At 51.8% G+C, this 20647-nt stretch overlaps 1 protein-coding gene across 1 annotated transcript in view; it reads right to left on the reverse strand.

The window, feature by feature from the left end:
* ccdc97 (coiled-coil domain containing 97) overlaps positions 1-20578 on the reverse strand; it is a gene marked incomplete at its 5' end in the record, with an annotated part of 93532 nt that extends 72954 nt beyond the window's left edge. Inside the window, 3 exons of the mRNA XM_065016836.1 lie at positions 18364-18523; positions 19987-20151; positions 20333-20578. Of these exons, the coding sequence (XP_064872908.1) occupies positions 18364-18523; positions 19987-20151; positions 20333-20578 (571 nt within the window). The remainder of the gene's footprint in view (positions 1-18363; positions 18524-19986; positions 20152-20332) is intronic.
* Between the last annotated feature and the right edge of the window lie 69 nt (positions 20579-20647).

Genomic DNA, 20647 nt, shown 5'->3' on the forward strand with positions numbered 1-20647 from the left:
GCCCCTGGTGCCGTCTGGTTTGTAAATGATGTCTGAGTGTTGGCCCCTGGTGCCGTCTGGTTTGTAAATGATGTCTGAGTGTTGGCCCCTGGTGACGTCTGGTTTGTAAATGATGTCTGAGTGTTGGCCCCTGGTGACGTCTGGTTTGTAAATGATGTCTGAGTGTTGGCCCCTGGTGACGTCTGGTTTGTAAATGATGTCTGAGTCTGGTTTGTTGATGCTGAGTGTTGGCCCCTGGTGCCGTCTGGTTTGTAAATGATGTCTGAGTGTGGCGTGGCCCTGGTGACGTCTGGTTTGTAAATGATGTCTGAGTGTTGGCCCCTGGTGCCGTCTGGTTTGTAAATGATGTCTGAGTGTTGGCCCCTGGTGCCGTCTGGTTTGTAAATGATGTCTGAGTGTTGGCGTGGGCCCCTGGTGCCGTCTGGTTTGTAAATGATGTCTGAGTGTTGGCCCCTGGTGCCGCCTGGTTTGTAAATGATGTCTGAGTGCCGTCTGGTTTGTAAATGATGTCTGAGTGTTGGCCCCTGGTGCCGTCTGGTTTGTAAATGATGTCTGAGTGTTGGCGTGGGCCCTGGTGACGCCTGGTTTGTAAATGATGTCTGAGTGTTGGCCCTGGTGACGTCTGGTTTGTAAATGATGTCTGAGTGTTGGCCCCTGGTGCCCCTGGTTTGTAAATGATGTCTGAGTGTTGGCCCCTGGTCTGGTTTGTAAATGATGTCTGAGTGTTGGCCCTGGTGACGTCTGGTTTGTAAATGATGTCTGAGTGTTGGCCCCTGGTGCCGCTCTGGTTTGTAAATGATGTCTGAGTGTTGGCCCCTGGTGACGCCTGGTTTGTAAATGATGTCTGAGTGTTGCCCCTGGTGACGTCTGGTTTGTAAATGATGTCTGAGTGTTGGCCCTGGTGCCGCCTGGTTTGTAAATGGTTTGTAAATGATGTCTGGTTTGAGTGTCTGGTGGGCCCCTGGTGACGTCTGGTTTGTAAATGATGTCTGAGTGTTGGCCCCTGGTGACGTCTGGTTTGTAAATGATGTCTGAGTGTTGGCCCCTGGTGACGTCTGGTTTGTAAATGATGTCTGAGTGTTGGCCCCTGGTGCCGTCTGGTTTGTAAATGATGTCTGAGTGTTTGGCCCCTGGTGACGTCTGGTTTGTAAATGATGTCTGAGTGTTGGCCCTGGTGACGTCTGGTTTGTAAATGATGTCTGATGTTGGCCCCTGGTGCCGTCTGGTTTGTAAATGATGTCTGAGTGTTGGCCCCTGGTGACGTCTGGTTTGTAAATGATGTCTGAGTGTTGGCCCCTGGTGCCGTCTGGTTTGTAAATGATGTCTGAGTGTTGGCCCCTGGTGCCGTCTGGTTTGTAAATGATGTCTGAGTGTTGGCCCCTGGTGACGTCTGGTTTGTAAATGATGTCTGAGTGTTGGCCCCTGGTGCCCTGGTTTGTAAATGATGTCTGAGTGTTGGCCCCTGGTCTGGTTTGTAAATGATGTCTGAGTGTTGAGCGTGGGCCCCTGGTGACGTCTGGTTTGTAAATGATGTCTGAGTGTTGGCCCCTGGTGCCGTCTGGTTTGTAAATGATGTCTGAGTGTTGGCCCCTGGTGACGTCTGGTTTGTAAATGATGTCTGAGTGTTGGCCCCTGGTGACGTCTGGTTTGTAAATGATGTCTGAGTGTTGGCCCCCCGCCTGGTTTGTAAATGATGTCTGAGTGTTGGCCCCTGGTGACGTCTGGTTTGTAAATGATGTCTGAGTGTTGGCGTGGGCCCCTGGTGACGTCTGGTTTGTAAATGATGTCTGAGTGTTGGCCCCTGGGCCCCTGGTTTGTAAATGATGTGAGTGTTGGCCCCTGGTGACGCCTGGTTTGTAAATGATGTCTGAGTGTTGGCCCCTGGTGCCCCTGGTTTGTAAATGATGTCTGAGTGTTGGCCCTGGTGCCGTCTGGTTTGTAAATGATGTCTGAGTGTTGGCCCCTGGTGCCGTCTGGTTTGTAAATGATGTCTGAGTGTTGGCCCCTGGTGCCGTCTGGTTTGTAAATGATGTCTGAGTGTTGGCCCCTGGTGACGTCTGGTTTGTAAATGATGTCTGAGTGTTGGCCCCTGGTGACGTCTGGTTTGTAAATGATGTCTGAGTGTTGGCCCCTGGTGACGTCTGGTTTGTAAATGATGTCTGAGTGTTGGCGTGGGCCCTGGTGCCGTCTGGTTTGTAAATGATGTCTGAGTGTTTGTGCCGCCCTGGTTTGTAAATGATGTCTGAGTGTTGGCCCCTGGTTTGTAAATGATGTCTGAGTGTTGGCCTGGGCCTGGTTTGTAAATGATGTCTGAGTGTTGGCCCCTGGTGCCGTCTGGTTTGTAAATGATGTCTGAGTGTTGGCCCCTGGTGACGCCTGGTTTGTAAATGATGTCTGAGTGTTTGGACCCTGGTTTGTAAATGATGTCTGAGTTTGTAAATGATGTCTGAGTGTTGGCCCCTGGTGCCGCCTGGTTTGTAAATGATGTCTGAGTGTTGGCCCCTGGTGCCGTCTGGTTTGTAAATGATGTCTGAGTGTTGGCCCCTGGTGACGTCTGGTTTGTAAATGATGTCTGAGTGTTGGCCCCTGGTGACGTCTGGTTTGTAAATGATGTCTGAGTGTTGGCCCCTGGTGACGTCTGGTTTGTAAATGATGTCTGAGTGTTGGCGTGGGCCCCTGGTGACGTCTGGTTTGTAAATGATGTCTGAGTGTTGGCCCCTGGTGACGTCTGGTTTGTAAATGATGTCTGAGTTTGTAAATGATGTCGTGTTGGCCCCTGGTGACGCCTGGTTTGTAAATGATGTCTGAGTGTTGGCGTGGCCCCTGGTGACGCCTGGTTTGTAAATGATGTCTGAGTGTTGGCCCCTGGTGACGTCTGGTTTGTAAATGATGTCTGAGTGTTGGCCCCTGGTGACGTCTGGTTTGTAAATGATGTCTGAGTGTTGGCGTGTTGGCCCTGGTGCCGTCTGGTTTGTAAATGATGTCTGAGTGTTGGCCCCTGGTGACGTCTGGTTTGTAAATGATGTCTGAGTGTTGGCCCCTGGTGACGTCTGGTTTGTAAATGATGTCTGAGTGTTGGCCCCTGGTGACGTCTGGTTTGTAAATGATGTCTGAGTGTTGGGCCCTGGTGACGTCTGGTTTGTAAATGATGTCTGAGTGTTGGCCCCTGGTGACGTCTGGTTTGTAAATGATGTCTGAGTGTTGGCCCCTGGTGCCGTCTGGTTTGTAAATGATGTCTGAGTGTTGGCCCTGGTGACGTCTGGTTTGTAAATGATGTCTGAGTGTTGGCGTGGGCCCCTGGTGACGTCTGGTTTGTAAATGATGTCTGAGTGTTTGTGTCGCCTGGTTTGTAAATGATGTCTGAGTGTTGGGCCCTGGTGCCGTCTGGTTTGTAAATGATGTCTGAGTGTTGGCCCCTGGTGACGTCTGGTTTGTAAATGATGTCTGAGTGGCCCCTGGTGGCCTGGTTTGTAAATGATGGCCCCTGGTGCCGTCTGGTTTGTAAATGATGTCTGAGTGTTGGCCCCTGGTGACGTCTGGTTTGTAAATGATGTCTGAGTGTTGGCCCCTGGTGCCGTCTGGTTTGTAAATGATGTCTGAGTGTTGGCCCCTGGTGACGTCTGGTTTGTAAATGATGTCTGAGTGTTGGCCCCTGGTGACATCTGGTTTGTAAATGATGTCTGAGTGTTGGCCCCTGGTGACGTCTGGTTTGTAAATGATGTCTGAGTGTTGGCCCCTGGTGACGTCTGGTTTGTAAATGATGTCTGAGTGTTGGCCCCTGGTGACGTCTGGTTTGTAAATGATGTCTGAGTGTTGGCCCTGGTTTGTAAATGATGTCTGAGTGTTGGCCCCTGGTCTGGTTTGTAAATGATGTCTGAGTGGGCCCCTGGTGGCTGGTTTGTAAATGATGTCTGAGTGTTGGCCCCTGGTGCCGTCTGGTTTGTAAATGATGTCTGATGTCTGAGTGTTGGCCCCTGGTGCCGTCTGGTTTGTAAATGATGTCTGAGTGTTGGGCCCCTGGTGCCGTCTGGTTTGTAAATGATGTCTGAGTGTTGGCCCCTGGTGACGTCTGGTTTGTAAATGATGTCTGAGTGTTTGGCCCCTGGTGCCGTCTGGTTTGTAAATGATGTCTGAGTGTTGGCCCCTGGTGACGTCTGGTTTGTAAATGATGTCTGAGTGTTGGCGTGGGCCCTGGTTTGGTGACGTTGGCCCCTCTGGTTTGTAAATGATGTCTGAGTGTTGGCCCCTGGTGACGTCTGGTTTGTAAATGATGTCTGAGTGTTGGCCCCTGGTGACGTCTGGTTTGTAAATGATGTCTGAGTGTTGGCGTGGGCCCCTGGTGCCGTCTGGTTTGTAAATGATGTCTGAGTGTTGGCGTGGGCCCCTGGTGACGTCTGGTTTGTAAATGATGTCTGAGTGTTGGCCCCTGGTGCCGTCTGGTTTGTAAATGATGTCTGAGTGTTGGCCCCTGGTGACGTCTGGTTTGTAAATGATGTCTGCCGCCTGGTTTGTAAATGATGTCTGAGTGGCCCCTGGTGCCGCTCTGGTTTGTAAAATGATGTCTGAGTGTAAATGATGCTGAGTGTTGGCCCCTGGTGACGTCTGGTTTGTAAATGATGTCTGAGTGTTGGCCCCTGGTGACGTCTGGTTTGTAAATGATGTCTGAGTGTTGGCCCCTGGTGACGTCTGGTTTGTAAATGATGTCTGAGTGTTGGCCCCTGGTGCCGTCTGGTTTGTAAATGATGTCTGAGTGTTGGCCCCTGGTGACGTCTGGTTTGTAAATGATGTCTGAGTGTTGGCGTGGGCCCCTGGTGACGTCTGGTTTGTAAATGATGTCTGAGTGTTGGCCCCTGGTGCCGCCTGGTTTGTAAATGATGTCTGAGTGTTGGCCCTGGTGACGTCTGGTTTGTAAATGATGTCTGAGTGTTGGCCCCTGGTGCCGTCTGGTTTGTAAATGATGTCTGAGTTGGCCCCTGGTGACATCTGGTTTGTAAATGATGTCTGAGTGTTGGCCCCTGGTGACGCCTGGTTTGTAAATGATGTCTGAGTGTTGGCCCCTGGTGCCGCCTGGTTTGTAAATGATGTCTGAGCTGGTTTGTAAATGATGTCTGAGTGTTGGCCCCTGGTGACGTCTGGTTTGTAAATGATGTCTGAGTGTTGGCCCTGGTGACGTCTGGTTTGTAAATGATGTCTGAGTGTTGGCCCCTGGTGCCGTCTGGTTTGTAAATGATGTCTGAGTGTTGGCGCCCCTGGTCCTGGTTTGTAAATGGTGAGTGTTGGCCCCGTGCCGTCTGGTTTGTAAATGATGTCTGAGTGTTGGCGTGGGCCCTGGTGCCGTCTGGTTTGTAAATGATGTCTGAGTGTTGGCCCCTGGTGCCGTCTGGTTTGTAAATGATGTCTGAGTGTTGGCCCTGGTGCCGTCTGGTTTGTAAATGATGTCTGAGTGTTGGCCCCTGGTGCCGTCTGGTTTGTAAATGATGTCTGAGTGTTGGCGTGGGCCCTGGTGAGTGTTGGCCCCTGGTGCGTCTGGTTTGTAAATGATGTGTTCTGCCGTCTGGTTTGTAAATGATGTCTGAGTGTTGGCCCCTGGTGCCGTCTGGTTTGTAAATGATGTCTGAGTGTTGGCCCCTGGTGACGTCTGGTTTGTAAATGATGTCTGCCGTCTGGTTTGTAAATGATGTCTGAGTGTTGGCCCCTGGTGACGTCTGGTTTGTAAATGATGTCTGAGTGTTGGCCCCTGGTGCCGTCTGGTTTGTAAATGATGTCTGAGTGTTGGCCCCTGGTGCCGTCTGGTTTGTAAATGATGTCTGAGTGTTGGCCCTGGTGACGTCTGGTTTGTAAATGATGTCTGAGTGTTTGGGCCCCTGGTGCCGTCTGGTTTGTAAATGATGTCTGAGTGTGGCTGGTTTGGCCCCTGGTGACGCCTGGTTTGTAAATGATGTCTGAGTGTTGGCCCCTGGTGCCGTCTGGTTTGTAAATGATGTCTGAGTGTTGGCCTGGTGCCCCTGGTTTGTAAATGATGGAGTGTTGGCCCCTGGTCTGGTTTGTAAATGATGTCTGAGTGGGCCCCTGGTGCCGTCTGGTTTGTAAATGATGTCTGAGTGTTGGCCCCTGGTGCCGTCTGGTTTGTAAATGATGTCTGAGTGTTGGCCCCTGGTGCCGTCTGGTTTGTAAATGATGTCTGAGTGTTGGCGTGGGCCCTGGTGCCGCCTGGTTTGTAAATGATGTCTGGAGTGTTGGCCCTGGTGCCGTCTGGTTTGTAAATGATGTCTGAGTGTTGGCTGAGCCTGGTTTGTAAATGGCCCCTGGTGACGTCTGGTTTGTAAATGATGTCTGAGTGTTGGCCCCTGGTGACGTCTGGTTTGTAAATGATGTCTGAGTGTTGGCCCCTGGTGCCGTCTGGTTTGTAAATGATGTCTGAGTGTTGGCCCCTGGTGCCGCTCTGGTTTGTAAATGATGTCTGATTGGCGGCCCTGGTGACGTCTGGTTTGTAAATGATGTCTGAGTGTTGGCCCCTGGTGCCGTCTGGTTTGTAAATGATGTCTGAGTGTTGGCCCCTGGTGACGTCTGGTTTGTAAATGATGTCTGAGTGTTGGCGTGGGCCCCTGGTGCCGTCTGGTTTGTAAATGATGTCTGAGTGTTGGCCCCTGGTGCCGTCTGGTTTGTAAATGATGTCTGAGTGTTGGCGTGGGCCCCTGGTGCCGTCTGGTTTGTAAATGATGTCTGAGTGTTGGCGTGGGCCCTGGTGACGTCTGGTTTGTAAATGATGTCTGGTGACGTCTGGTTTGTAAATGATGTCTGAGTGTTGGCCCCTGGTGACGTCTGGTTTGTAAATGATGTCTGAGTGTTGCGCCCCTGGTGACCATCTGGTTTGTAAAATGATGTCTGATCTGGTTTGTGTTGGCCCCTGGTGACGTCTGGTTTGTAAATGATGTCTGAGTGTTGGCTCCTGGTGACGCCTGGTTTGTAAATGATGTCTGAGTGTTTGTGACGCTCTGGTTTGTAAATGATGTCTGAGTGTTGGCCCCTGGTGCCGTCTGGTTTGTAAATGATGTCTGAGTGTTGGCGTGGCCCCTGGTGCCGTCTGGTTTGTAAATGATGTCTGAGTGTTGGCCCCTGGTGACGCCTGGTTTGTAAATGATGTCTGAGTGTTGGCGTGGGCCCCTGGTGACGCCTGGTTTGTAAATGATGTCTGAGTGTTGGCCCCTGGTGACGTCTGGTTTGTAAATGATGTCTGAGTGTTGGCCCCTGGTGACGTCTGGTTTGTAAATGATGTCTGAGTGTTGGCCCCTGGTGCCGCCTGGTTTGTAAATGATGTCTGAGTGTTGGCCCCTGGTGCCATCTGGTTTGTAAATGATGTCTGAGTGTTGGCCCCTGGTGACGCCTGGTTTGTAAATGATGTCTGAGTGTTGGTGCCGCTCTGGTTTGTAAATGATGTCTGAGTGTTGGCCCCTGGTGCCGTCTGGTTTGTAAATGATGTCTGAGTGTTGGCCCCTGGTGACGCCTGGTTTGTAAATGATGTCTGAGTGTTGGCCCCTGGTGCCTTCTGGTTTGTAAATGATGTCTGAGTGTTGGCGTGGGCCCTGGTGACGCCTGGTTTGTAAATGAAATGATGTCTGGTTTGTAAATGATGTCTGAGTGTTGGCGTGGGCCCTGGTGACGTCTGGTTTGTAAATGATGTCTGAGTGTTGGCCCCTGGTGACGTCTGGTTTGTAAATGATGTCTGAGTGTTTGGCCCCTGGTGCCGTCTGGTTTGTAAATGATGTCTGAGTGTTGGCCCCTGGTGCCGTCTGGTTTGTAAATGATGTCTGAGTGTTGGCCCCTGGTGACGTCTGGTTTGTAAATGATGTCTGAGTGTTGGCCCCTGGTGACGTCTGGTTTGTAAATGATGTCTGAGTGTTGGCCCCTGGTGCCGTCTGGTTTGTAAATGATGTCTGAGTGTTGGCGTGGGCTCCTGGTGACGTCTGGTTTGTAAATGATGTCTGAGTGTTGGCCCCTGGTGACGTCTGGTTTGTAAATGATGTCTGAGTGTTGGCTCCTGGTGACGTCTGGTTTGTAAATGATGTCTGAGTGTTGGCCCCTGGTGACGCTCTGGTTTGTAAATGATGTCTGAGTGTTGGCCCCTGGTGCCGCCTGGTTTGTAAATGATGTCTGAGTGTTGGCCCCTGGGCCCCTGGTTTGTAAATGATGTCTGAGTGTTGGCCCTGGTGCGTCTGGTTTGTAAATGATGTCTGAGTGTTGGCCCCTGGTGCCGTCTGGTTTGTAAATGATGTCTGAGTGTTGGCCCCTGGTGCCGTCTGGTTTGTAAATGATGTCTGAGTGTTGGCCCCTGGTGCCGTCTGGTTTGTAAATGATGTCTGAGTGTTGGCCCCTGGTGCCGTCTGGTTTGTAAATGATGTCTGAGTGTTGGCCCCTGGTGACGTCTGGTTTGTAAATGATGTCTGAGTGTTGGCCCCTGGTGCCGTCTGGTTTGTAAATGATGTCTGAGTGTTGGCCCCTGGTGACGTCTGGTTTGTAAATGATGTCTGAGTGTTGGCCCTGGTGCCGCCTGGTTTGTAAATGATGTCTGAGTGTTGGCGTGGGCCCTGGTGCCATCTGGTTTGTAAATGATGTCTGAGTGTTGGCCCCTGGTGACGTCTGGTTTGTAAATGATGTCTGAGTGTTGGCCCCTGGTGCCGTCTGGTTTGTAAATGATGTCTGAGTGTTGGCCCCTGGTGCCGTCTGGTTTGTAAATGATGTCTGAGTGTTGGCGTGGGCCCTGGTGCCGTCTGGTTTGTAAATGATGTCTGAGTGTTGGCCCCTGGTGCCGTCTGGTTTGTAAATGATGTCTGAGTGTTGGCCCCTGGTGCCATCTGGTTTGTAAATGATGTCTGAGTGTTGGCCCTGGTGACGCTCTGGTTTGTAAATGATGTCTGAGTGTTGGCCCCTTGGCTGGTTTGTAAATGATGTCTGAGTGACGCCCCTGTGCCGCCTGGTTTGTAAATGATGTCTGAGTGTTGGCGTGGCCCCTGGTGACGCATCTGGTTTGTAAATGATGTCTGAGTGTTGGCGTGGGCCCTGGTGACGTCTGGTTTGTAAATGATGTCTGAGTGTTGGCCCCTGGTGACGTCTGGTTTGTAAATGATGTCTGATGTTCTGACGTCTGGTTTGTAAATGATGTCTGAGTGTTGGCCCCTGGTGCCGTCTGGTTTGTAAATGATGTCTGAGTGTTGGCCCCTGGTGACGTCTGGTTTGTAAAAATGATGTCTGCCGCCTGGTTTGTAAATGATGTCTGAGTGGGCCCCTGGTGACGTCTGGTTTGTAAATGATGTCTGAGTGTTGGCGTGGGCCCCTGGTGCCGTCTGGTTTGTAAATGATGTCTGAGTGTTGGCCCCTGGTGCCGTCTGGTTTGTAAATGATGTCTGAGTGTTGGCGTGGGCCCCTGGTGCCGTCTGGTTTGTAAATGATGTCTGAGTGTTGGCCCCTGGTGACGTCTGGTTTGTAAATGATGTCTGAGTGTTGGCCCCTGGTGACGTCTGGTTTGTAAATGATGTCTGAGTGTTGGCCCCTGGTGACGTCTGGTTTGTAAATGATGTCTGAGTGTTGGCCCCTGGTGCCGTCTGGTTTGTAAATGATGTCTGGAGTGTTGGCCCTGGTGACGTCTGGTTTGTAAATGATGTCTGAGTGTTGGCCCCTGGTGACGTCTGGTTTGTAAATGATGTCTGAGTGTTGGTCTGTTGGCCCCTGGTGCCGTCTGGTTTGTAAATGATGTCTGAGTGTTGGCCCCTGGTGACGTCTGGTTTGTAAATGATGTCTGAGTGTTGGCCCCTGGTGACGTCTGGTTTGTAAATGATGTCTGAGTGTTGGCGTGGGGCCTGGCCGTCTGGTTTGTAAATGATGTCTGAGTGTTGGCCGTGTTGGCCCCTGGTGCCGTCTGGTTTGTAAATGATGTCTGAGTGTTGGCCCCTGGTGACGTCTGGTTTGTAAATGATGTCTGAGTGTTGGCCCCTGGTGCCGTCTGGTTTGTAAATGATGTCTGAGTGTTGGCCCCTGGTGACGCCTGGTTTGTAAATGATGTCTGAGTGTTGGCCCCTGGTGCCGTCTGGTTTGTAAATGATGTCTGAGTGTTGGCCCCTGGTGACGTCTGGTTTGTAAATGATGTCTGAGTGTTGGCGTGGGCCCCTGGTGACGTCTGGTTTGTAAATGATGTCTGAGTGTTGGCCCCTGGTGCCGTCTGGTTTGTAAATGATGTCTGAGTGTTGGCCCCTGGTGCCGTCTGGTTTGTAAATGATGTCTGAGTGTTGGCCCCTGGTGACGTCTGGTTTGTAAATGATGTCTGAGTGTTGGCCCCTGGTGACGTCTGGTTTGTAAATGATGTCTGAGTGTTGGCCCCTGGTGCCGTCTGGTTTGTAAATGATGTCTGAGTGTTGGCCCCTGGTGCCGTCTGGTTTGTAAATGATGTCTGAGTGTTGGCCCCTGGTGCCGTCTGGTTTGTAAATGATGTCTGAGTGTTGGCCCCTGGTGCCATCTGGTTTGTAAATGATGTCTGAGTGGGCCCCTGGTGCCGTCTGGTTTGTAAATGATGTCTGAGTGTTGGCGTGGGCCCTGGTGCCGTGGGCCTGGTTTGTAAATGATGTCTGAGTGTTTGGCCCCTGGTGCCGTCTGGTTTGTAAATGATGTCTGAGTGTTGGCCCCTGGTGCCGCCTGGTTTGTAAATGATGTCTGAGTGTTGGCCCCTGGTGACTTCTGGTTTGTAAATGATGTCTGGTTTGTAAATGATGTCTGAGTGTTGGCCCCTGGTGACGTCTGGTTTGTAAATGATGTCTGAGTGTTGGCCCCTGGTGCCGTCTGGTTTGTAAATGATGTCTGAGTGTTGGCCCCTGGTGACGCGTCTGGTTTGTAAATGATGTCTGAGTGTTGGCCCCTGGTGACGTCTGGTTTGTAAATGATGTCTGAGTGTTGGCCCTGGTGCCGTCTGGTTTGTAAATGATGTCTGAGTGTTGGCGTGGCCCCTGGTGCCATCTGGTTTGTAAATGATGTCTGAGTGTTGGCCCCTGGTGACGTCTGGTTTGTAAATGATGTCTGAGTGTTGGCGTGGGCCCTGGTGCCCCTGGGTTTGTAAATGATGTCTGGTTTGTAAATGATGTCTGGTTTGTTGTCTGCGTGGGCCCTGGTGACGTCTGGTTTGTAAATGATGTCTGAGTGTTGGCCCCTGGTGCCGTCTGGTTTGTAAATGATGTCTGAGTGTTGGCCCCTGGTGCCGTCTGGTTTGTAAATGATGTCTGAGTGTTGGCCCCTGGTGCCGTCTGGTTTGTAAATGATGTCTGAGTGTTGGCCCCTGGTGACGTCTGGTTTGTAAATGATGTCTGAGTGTTGGCGTGGGCCCCTGGTGACGTCTGGTTTGTAAATGATGTCTGAGTGTTGGCCCCTGGTGACGTCTGGTTTGTAAATGATGTCTGAGTGTTGGCCCCTGGTGACGTCTGGTTTGTAAATGATGTCTGAGTGTTGGCCCCTGGTGACGTCTGGTTTGTAAATGATGTCTGAGTGTTGGCCCCTGGTGACGTCTGGTTTGTAAATGATGTCTGAGTGTTGGCCCCTGGTGCCGTCTGGTTTGTAAATGATGTCTGAGTGTTGGCCCCTGGTGACGTCTGGTTTGTAAATGATGTCTGAGTGTTGGCTCCTGGTGACGTCTGGTTTGTAAATGATGTCTGAGTGTTGGCCCCTGGTGCCGTCTGGTTTGTAAATGATGTCTGAGTTGGTTGGGCCCCTGGTGCCGTCTGGTTTGTAAATGATGTCTGAGTGTTGGCCCTGGTGACGTCTGGTTTGTAAATGATGTCTGAGTGTTTGGCCCTGGTGACGTCTGGTTTGTAAATGATGTCTGAGTGTGGCCCCTGGTGCCGTCTGGTTTGTAAATGATGTCTGAGTGTTGGCCCCTGGTGACGTCTGGTTTGTAAATGATGTCTGAGTGTTGGCGTGGGCCCCTGGTGACGTCTGGTTTGTAAATGATGTCTGAGTGTTGGCCCCTGGTGCCGTCTGGTTTGTAAATGATGTCTGAGTGTTGGGCCCCTGGTGCCGTCTGGTTTGTAAATGATGTCTGAGTGTTGGCCCCTGGTGCCGTCTGGTTTGTAAATGATGTCTGAGTGTTGGCCCCTGGCTCCTGGTTTGTAAATGACTGAGTGTTGGCCCCTGGTCCGTCTGGTTTGTAAATGATGTCTGAGTGTTGGCCCCTGGTGCCGTCTGGTTTGTAAATGATGTCTGAGTGTTGGCCCCTGGTGACGTCTGGTTTGTAAATGATGTCTGAGTGTTGGCCCCTGGTGACGTCTGGTTTGTAAATGATGTCTGAGTGTTGGCCCCTGGTGCCGTCTGGTTTGTAAATGATGTCTGAGTGTTGGCCCCTGGTGCCGTCTGGTTTGTAAATGATGTCTGAGTGTTGGCCCCTGGTGCCATCTGGTTTGTAAATGATGTCTGAGTGTTGGCCCTGGTGCCGTCTGGTTTGTAAATGATGTCTGAGTGTTGGGGCCCTGGTGCCATCTGGTTTGTAAATGATGTCTGAGTGGGCCCCTGGTGACGTCTGGTTTGTAAATGATGTCTGAGTGTTGGCCCCTGGTGCCGTCTGGTTTGTAAATGATGTCTGAGTGTTGGCCCCTGGTGCCGTCTGGTTTGTAAATGATGTCTGAGTGTTGGCCCCTGGTGCCGTCTGGTTTGTAAATGATGTCTGAGTGTTGGCGTGGGCCCCTGGTGACGTCTGGTTTGTAAATGATGTCTGAGTGTTGGCCCTGGTGGCCTGGTTTGTAAATGATGTCTGAGTGTTGCCGTGCCGTCTGGTTTGTAAATGATGTCTGAGTGTTGGCCCCTGGTGCCGTCTGGTTTGTAAATGATGTCTGAGTGTTGGCGTGGGCTCCTGGTGACGTCTGGTTTGTAAATGATGTCTGAGTGTTGGCCCCTGGTGACGTCTGGTTTGTAAATGATGTCTGAGTGTTGGCTCCTGGTGACGTCTGGTTTGTAAATGATGTCTGAGTGTTGGGGCCCCTGGTGACGTCTGGTTTGTAAATGATGTCTGAGTGTTGGCCCCTGGTGACGTCTGGTTTGTAAATGATGTCTGAGTGTTGGCCCTGGTGCCGTCTGGTTTGTAAATGATGTCTGAGTGTTGGCCCTGGTGACGTCTGGTTTGTAAATGATGTCTGAGTGTTGGCGTGGGCCCTGGTGACGTCTGGTTTGTAAATGATGTCTGAGTGTTGGCCCCTGGTGACGTCTGGTTTGTAAATGATGTCTGAGTGTTGGCGTGGGCCCCTGGTGACGTCTGGTTTGTAAATGATGTCTGAGTGTTGGCGTGGGCCCCTGGTGCCGTCTGGTTTGTAAATGATGTCTGAGTGTTGGCCCTGGTGACGCCTGGTTTGTAAATGATGTCTGGTTTGTAAATGATGTCTGAGTGTTGGCCCCTGGTGACGTCTGGTTTGTAAATGATGTCTGAGTGTTGGCCCCTGGTGCCGTCTGGTTTGTAAATGATGTCTGAGTGTTGGCCTGGTGCCGTCTGGTTTGTAAATGATGTCTGAGTGTTGGCCCCTGGTGCCGTCTGGTTTGTAAATGATGTCTGAGTGTTGGCCCCTGGTGCCGTCTGGTTTGTAAATGATGTCTGAGTGTTGGCCCCTGGTGCCGTCTGGTTTGTAAATGATGTCTGAGTGTTGGCCCCTGGTGCCGTCTGGTTTGTAAATGATGTCTGAGTGTTGGCCCTGGTGCCGTCTGGTTTGTAAATGATGTCTGAGTGTTGGCCCCTGGTGCCGTCTGGTTTGTAAATGATGTCTGAGTGTTGGCCCCTGGTGCCGTCTGGTTTTGTAAATGATGTCTGAGTGTTGGCCGTCTGGTTTGTAAATGATGTGAGTGTTGGCCCCTGGTGACGTCTGGTTTGTAAATGATGTCTGAGTGTTGTGGGCCCCTGGTGCCGTCTGGTTTGTAAATGATGTCTGAGTGTTGGCCCCTGGTGCCGTCTGGTTTGTAAATGATGTCTGAGTGTTGGCCCCTGGTGACGTCTGGTTTGTAAATGATGTCTGAGTGTTGGCCCCTGGTGCCGTCTGGTTTGTAAATGATGTCTGAGTGTTGGCCCCTGGTGCCGTCTGGTTTGTAAATGATGTCTGAGTGTTGGCCCCTGGTGCCGTCTGGTTTGTAAATGATGTCTGAGTGTTGGCCTGGGCCCCTGGTTTGTAAATGATGTCTGATCTCTGGTTTGTAAATGATGTCTGAGTGTTGGCGTGGCCCCTGGTGCCGTCTGGTTTGTAAATGATGTCTGAGTGTTGGCCCCTGGTGCCCGTCTGGTTTGTAAATGATGTCTGAGTGTTGGCGCCCCTGGTGCCGTCTGGTTTGTAAATGATGTCTGAGTGTTGGCCCCTGGTGCCGTCTGGTTTGTAAATGATGTCTGAGTGTTGGCCCCTGGTGCCGTCTGGTTTGTAAATGATGTCTGAGTGTTGGCCCCTGGTGACGTCTGGTTTGTAAATGATGTCTGAGTGTTGGCCCTGGTGCCGTCTGGTTTGTAAATGATGTCTGAGTGTTGGCCCCTGGTGCCGTCCTGGTGCCCCATCTGGTTTGTAAATGATGTCTGAGTGTTGGCCCCTGGTGCCATCTGGTTTGTAAATGATGTCTGAGTGTTGGCCCCTGGTGCCATCTGGTTTGTAAATGATGTCTGAGTGTTGGCGTGGGCCCCTGGTGCCCATCTGGTTTGTAAATGATGTCTGAGTGTTGGCCCCTGGTGACCATCTGGTTTGTAAATGATGTCTGAGTGTTGGCCCCTGGTGCCGTCTGGTTTGTAAATGATGTCTGAGTGTTGGCCCCTGGCGACGTCTGGTTTGTAAATGATGTCTGAGTGTTGGCCCCTGGTGCCATCTGGTTTGTAAATGATGTCTGAGTGTTGGCCCCTGGTGCCGTCTGGTTTGTAAATGATGTCTGAGTGTTGGCTGGTTTGTAAATGATGTCTGAGTGTTGGCCCTGGTGCCATCTGGTTTGTAAATGATGTCTGAGTGTTGGCCCCTGGTGCCATCTGGTTTGTAAATGATGTCTGAGTGTTGGCGTGGGCCCCTGGTGCCATCTGGTTTGTAAATGATGTCTGAGTGTTGGCCCCTGGTGCCGTCTGGTTTGTAAATGATGTCTGAGTGGCCCTGGATGTCAGTGGGCCCCTGCCATCTGGTTTGTAAATGATGTCTGAGTGTGGGCCCCTGGTGACGTCTGGTTTGTAAATGATGTCTGAGTGTTGGCGTGGGCCCCTGGTGCCGTCTGGTTTGTAAATGATGTCTGAGTGTTGGCGTGGGCCCCTGGTGCCGTCTGGTTTGTAAATGATGTCTGAGTGTTGGCCCCTGGTGCCGTCTGGTTTGTAAATGATGTCTGAGTGTTGGCCCCTGGTGCCATCTGGTTTGTAAATGATGTCTGAGTGTTGGCCCCTGGTGCCATCTGGTTTGTAAATGATGTCTGAGTGTTGGCCCCTGGTGCCGTCTGGTTTGTAAATGATGTCTGAGTGTTGGCCCCTGGTGACGTCTGGTTTGTAAATGATGTCTGAGTGTTGGCGTGGGCCCCTGGTGACGTCTGGTTTGTAAATGATGTCTGAGTGTTGGCCCCTGGTGCCGTCTGGTTTGTAAATGATGTCTGAGTGTTGGCGTGGGCCCCTGGTGCCGTCTGGTTTGTAAATGATGTCTGATTGTTGGCCCCTGGTGACGCGTCTGGTTTGTAAATGATGTCGTTGGGCCCTGGTGACGTCTGGTTTGTAAATGATGTCTGAGTGTTGGCGTCCTGGTGCCGTCTGGTTTGTAAATGATGTCTGAGTGTTGGGCCCTGGTGACGTCTGGTTTGTAAATGATGTCTGAGTGTGGGCCCCTGTAAATGATGTCGTCTGGTTTGTAAATGATGTCTGAGTGTTGGCGTGGGCCCCTGGTGCCGTCTGGTTTGTAAATGATGTCTGAGTGTTGGCGTGGGCCCCTGGTGATGTCGTCTGCCGTCTGGTTTGTAAATGATGTCTGAGTGTTGCCCCTGGTGACGTCTGGTTTGTAAATGATGTCTGAGTGTTGGCCCCTGGTGACGTCTGGTTTTGTAAATGATGTCTGAGTGTTGGCCCCTGGTGCGTCTGGTTTATAAATGATGTCTGAGTGTTGGCCCCTGGTGCCGTCTGGTTTGTAAATGATGTCTGAGTGTTGGGCCCTGGTGCCGTCTGGTTTGTAAATGATGTCTGAGTGTTGGCCCCTGGTGCCGTCTGGTTTGTAAATGATGTCTGAGTGTTGGCCCTGGTGCCGTCTGGTTTGTAAATGATGTCTGAGTGTTGGCCCCTGGTGCCGTCTGGTTTGTAAATGATGTCTGAGTGTTGGCCCCTGGTGCCGTCTGGTTTGTAAATGATGTCTGAGTGTTGGCCCCTGGTGCCGTCTGGTTTATAAATGATGTCTGAGTGTTGGCCCCTGGTGCCGTCTGGTTTGTAAATGATGTCTGAGTGTTGGCCCCTGGTGCCGTCTGGTTTGTAAATGATGTCTGAGTGTTGGCCCCTGGTGCCGTCTGGTTTGTAAAATGATGTCTGGTTTGTAAATGATGTCTGAGTGGCCCCTGGTGCCGTCTGGTTTGTAAATGATGTCTGAGTGTTGGCCCCTGGTGCCATCTGGTTTGTAAATGATGTCTGAGTGTTGGCGTGGGCCCCTGGTGCCGTCTGGTTTGTAAATGATGTCTGAGTGTTGGCGTGGGCCCCTGGTGCCATCTGGTTTGTAAATGATGTCTGAGTGTTGGCGTGGGCCCCTGGTGTCGTCTGGTTTGTAAATTATGTCTGAGTGTTGGCCCCTGGTGACGTCTGGTTTGTAAATGATGTCTGAGTGTTGGCCCCTGGTGCCGTCTGGTTTGTAAATGATGTCTGAGTGTTGGCCCCTGGTGCCGTCTGGTTTGTAAATGATGTCTGAGTGTTGGCCCCTGGTGCCGTCTGGTTTGTAAATGATGTCTGAGTGTTGGCCCCTGGTGCCGTCTGGTTTGTAAATGATGTCTGAGTGTTGGCCCCTGGTGCCATCTGGTTTGTAAATGATGTCTGAGTGTTGGCGTGGGCCCCTGGTGCCATCTGGTTTGTAAATGATGTCTGAGTGTTGGCGTGGGCCCCTGGTGCCATCTGGTTTGTAAATGATGTCTGAGTGTTGGCGTGGGCCCCTGGTTTGTAAATGATGTCTGAGTGTTGGCCTGGTGCCTCTGGTTTGTAAATGATGTCTGAGTGTTGGCGTGGGCCCCTGGTGCCGTCTGGTTTGTAAATGATGTCTGAGTGTTGGCCCCTGGTGACGTCTGGTTTGTAAATGATGTCTGAGTGTTGGCCCCTGGTGCCGTCTGGTTTGTAAATGATGTCTGAGTGTTGGCGTGGGCCCCTGGTGCCGTCTGGTTTGTAAATGATGTCTGAGTGTTGGCCCCTGGTGCCATCTGGTTTGTAAATGATGTCTGAGTGTTGGCCCCTGGTGCCATCTGGTTTGTAAATGATGTCTGAGTGTTGGCGTGGGCCCCTGGTGCCATCTGGTTTGTAAATGATGTCTGAGTGTTGGCCCCTGGTGCCGTCTGGTTTGTAAATGATGTCTGAGTGTTGGCGTGGGCCCCTGGTGCCATCTGGTTTGTAAATGATGTCTGAGTGTGGGCCCCTGGTGACGTCTGGTTTGTAAATGATGTCTGAGTGTTGGCCCCTGGTGCCGTCTGGTTTGTAAATGATGTCTGAGTGTTGGCGTGGGCCCCTGGTGCCGTCTGGTTTGTAAATGATGTCTGAGTGTTGGCCCCTGGTGCCGTCTGGTTTGTAAATGATGTCTGAGTGTTGGCCCCTGGTGCCGTCTGGTTTGTAAATGATGTCTGAGTGTTGGCCCCTGGTGCCGTCTGGTTTGTAAATGATGTCTGAGTGTTGGCCCCTGGTGCCGTCTGGTTTGTAAATGATGTCTGAGTGTTGGCGTGGGCCCCTGGTGCCATCTGGTTTGTAAATGATGTCTGAGTGTTGGCCCCTGGTGACGTCTGGTTTGTAAATGATGTCTGAGTGTTGGCGTGGGCCCCTGGTGCCGTCTGGTTTGTAAATGATGTCTGAGTGTTGGCCCCTGGTGCCGTGATTGGTGCTGAAGACTGACTACCAGGGTCTGTGATTGGTGCTGAAGACTGACTACCAGGGTCTGTGATTGGTGCTGAAGACTGAGTACCAGGGTCTGTGATTGGTGCTGAAGCCTGAGTACCAGGGTCTGTGATTGGTGCTGAAGCCTGAGTACCAGGGTCTCTGATTGGTTGCTAGGCTGAGTACCAGGGTCACTGATTGGTTGCTAGGCTGAGTACCAGGTTCTCTGATTGGTTGCTAGGCTGAGTACCAGGGTCTCTGATTGGTTGCTAGGCTGAGTACAAGGGTCTCTGATTGGTTGCTAGGCTCACCCCTCTGCAGCTCCCTGAGGGCAGCGTAGCGTTGGTTGCGTACCCGGGTCCTGTTGGTCCGTCCCGCTGCTCTCCGCCTCACCTCCCGGCAGTAGTACTGCGCCCGGGGGTCAGAGGTCAGATGGCAGAATACTGACAGGTGCTGTGGCTTCAGGTGGGCCTGTGGGAGAGGGTTAGAGGTCAGAGGTGATGAGACAGAGGGTTAGAGGTCAGAGGTGATGGGACAGAGGGTTAGAGGTCAGAGGTGATGAGACAGAGGGTTAGAGGTCAGAGGTGATGGGACAGAGGGTTAGAGGTCAGAGGTGATGAGACAGAGGGTTAGAGGTCAGAGGTGATGGGACAGAGGGTTAGAGGTCAGAGGTGATGAGACAGAGGGTTAGAGGTCAGAGGTGATGGGACAGAGGGTTAGAGGTCAGAGGTGATGAGACAGAGGGTTAGAGGTCAGAGGTGATGAGACAGAGGGTTAGAGGTCAGAGGTGATGGGACAGAGGGTTAGAGGTCAGAGGTGATGAGACAGAGGGTTAGAGGTCAGAGGTGATGAGACAGAGGGTTAGAGGTCAGAGGTGATGAGACAGAGGTTAGAGGTCAGAGGTGATGGGACAGAGGGTTAGAGGTCAGAGGTGATGGGACAGAGGGTTAGAGGTCAGAGGTGATGGGACAGAGGGTTAGAGGTCAGAGGTGATGAGACAGAGGGTTAGAGGTCAGAGGTGATGAGACAGAGGGTTAGAGGTCAGAGGTGATGAGACAGAGGGTTAGAGGTCAGAGGTGATGAGACAGAGGGTTATAGGTCAGAGGTGATGAGACAGAGGGTTAGAGGTCAGAGGTGATGAGACAGAGGGTTAGAGGTCAGAGGTGATGAGACAGAGGGTTAGAGGTCAGAGGTGATGGGACAGAGGGTTAGAGGTCAGAGGTGATGAGACAGAGGGTTAGAGGTCAGAGGTGATGAGACAGAGGGTTAGAGGTCAGAGGTGATGAGACAGAGGGTTAGAGGTCAGAGGTGATGAGACAGAGGGTTAGAGGTCAGAGGTGATGAGACAGAGGGTTAGAGGTCAGAGGTGATGGGACAGAGGGTTAGAGGTCAGAGGTGATGAGACAGAGGGTTAGAGGTGATGAGACAGAGGGTTAGAGGTCAGAGGTTAGAGGTCAGAGGTGATGAGACAGAGGGTTAGAGGTCAGAGGTGATGAGACAGAGGGTTAGAGGTCAGAGGTGATGGGACAGAGGGACAGAGGGTTAGAGGTCAGAGGTGATGGGGGAGCAGGGGTTGGTCATATGTCAGTTTCTATTTAATACCAAGTTGTACTCAGGCCAGTTTCAGATACAGAGATACTGTGTGAATACAGTAAGTGAATGAGATGGCAAAGCATTTGTGTCTCAAAAACAATAAGTGTAAAGAATGTGTCTAAAAATATGGATTTCAAAAATACTTAACTTTCTAAGCTTTAATTTAATCAGTGGAGCCCAACTGAGACCAGGGTCTCATCTTCAGAGACCCAACTGAGACCAGGGTCTCATCTTCAGAGACCCAATTGAGACCAGGGTCTCATCTTCAATGGTGCCCTGAGCCCATAAATAAAAGAAAGACCAGCCCAGTTCTGGTTGTCAGGGTTCGAGAAAAGAGGTACCTGGTATCGCTCCAGGAACACCAGGGGCTTGGTCCGGTATTGTCCCAGCAGCTCCTCTCTCCGCTGGGCTACGGTCAGTTCTGCCTCACCTACCTGCTGGCTCTTCACCTGAATACCACTCACAGCCACCACCTCCACCATGGCACACACACCGATGGGATCCGCCTGGGAAAAAACACACACACACACACACACACACACACACTTGTCTTCGCCAATTCCTAGTCATTCGCCGGTTGATAGCTAGCTAGTTCACACATTAACATCACAGATGAAAGGGGCGTAGTCATCAATATTTTTGGTAACATCTGGTTTCTACGTCTCCCTCCTTGTTGCTGTTTCTCACCTGGTTGTCCTGCGGCTCGTCCTCCTCGGTGTGGGCGGTTTCAGAGCAGCTAGAAGCTGGTCCGGTTCCCCAGGGGTCGGGCTGTGGTCGCCGGGGGTCGGGCTGTGGTCGCCGGGGGTCGGGCTGTGGTCTCCGGGGTTCGGGCTGTGGTCTCCGGGGTTCGGGCTGTGGTCGCCGGGGGTCGGGCTGTGGTCGCCGGGGTCGGGCTGTGGTCGCCGGGGGTCGGGCTGTCTGCAGGCCAATGGTTCAACGCTGACAGTCGGACTGGGCTCGGGAACAGGGTCGATCTCCCCCCACATGGCTGAGAGCACAATG

The sequence above is a fragment of the Oncorhynchus nerka genome, unplaced genomic scaffold (genome assembly GCF_034236695.1).
Source record: "Oncorhynchus nerka isolate Pitt River unplaced genomic scaffold, Oner_Uvic_2.0 unplaced_scaffold_838, whole genome shotgun sequence".
Taxonomy (NCBI): Eukaryota; Metazoa; Chordata; class Actinopteri; order Salmoniformes; family Salmonidae; genus Oncorhynchus; species Oncorhynchus nerka.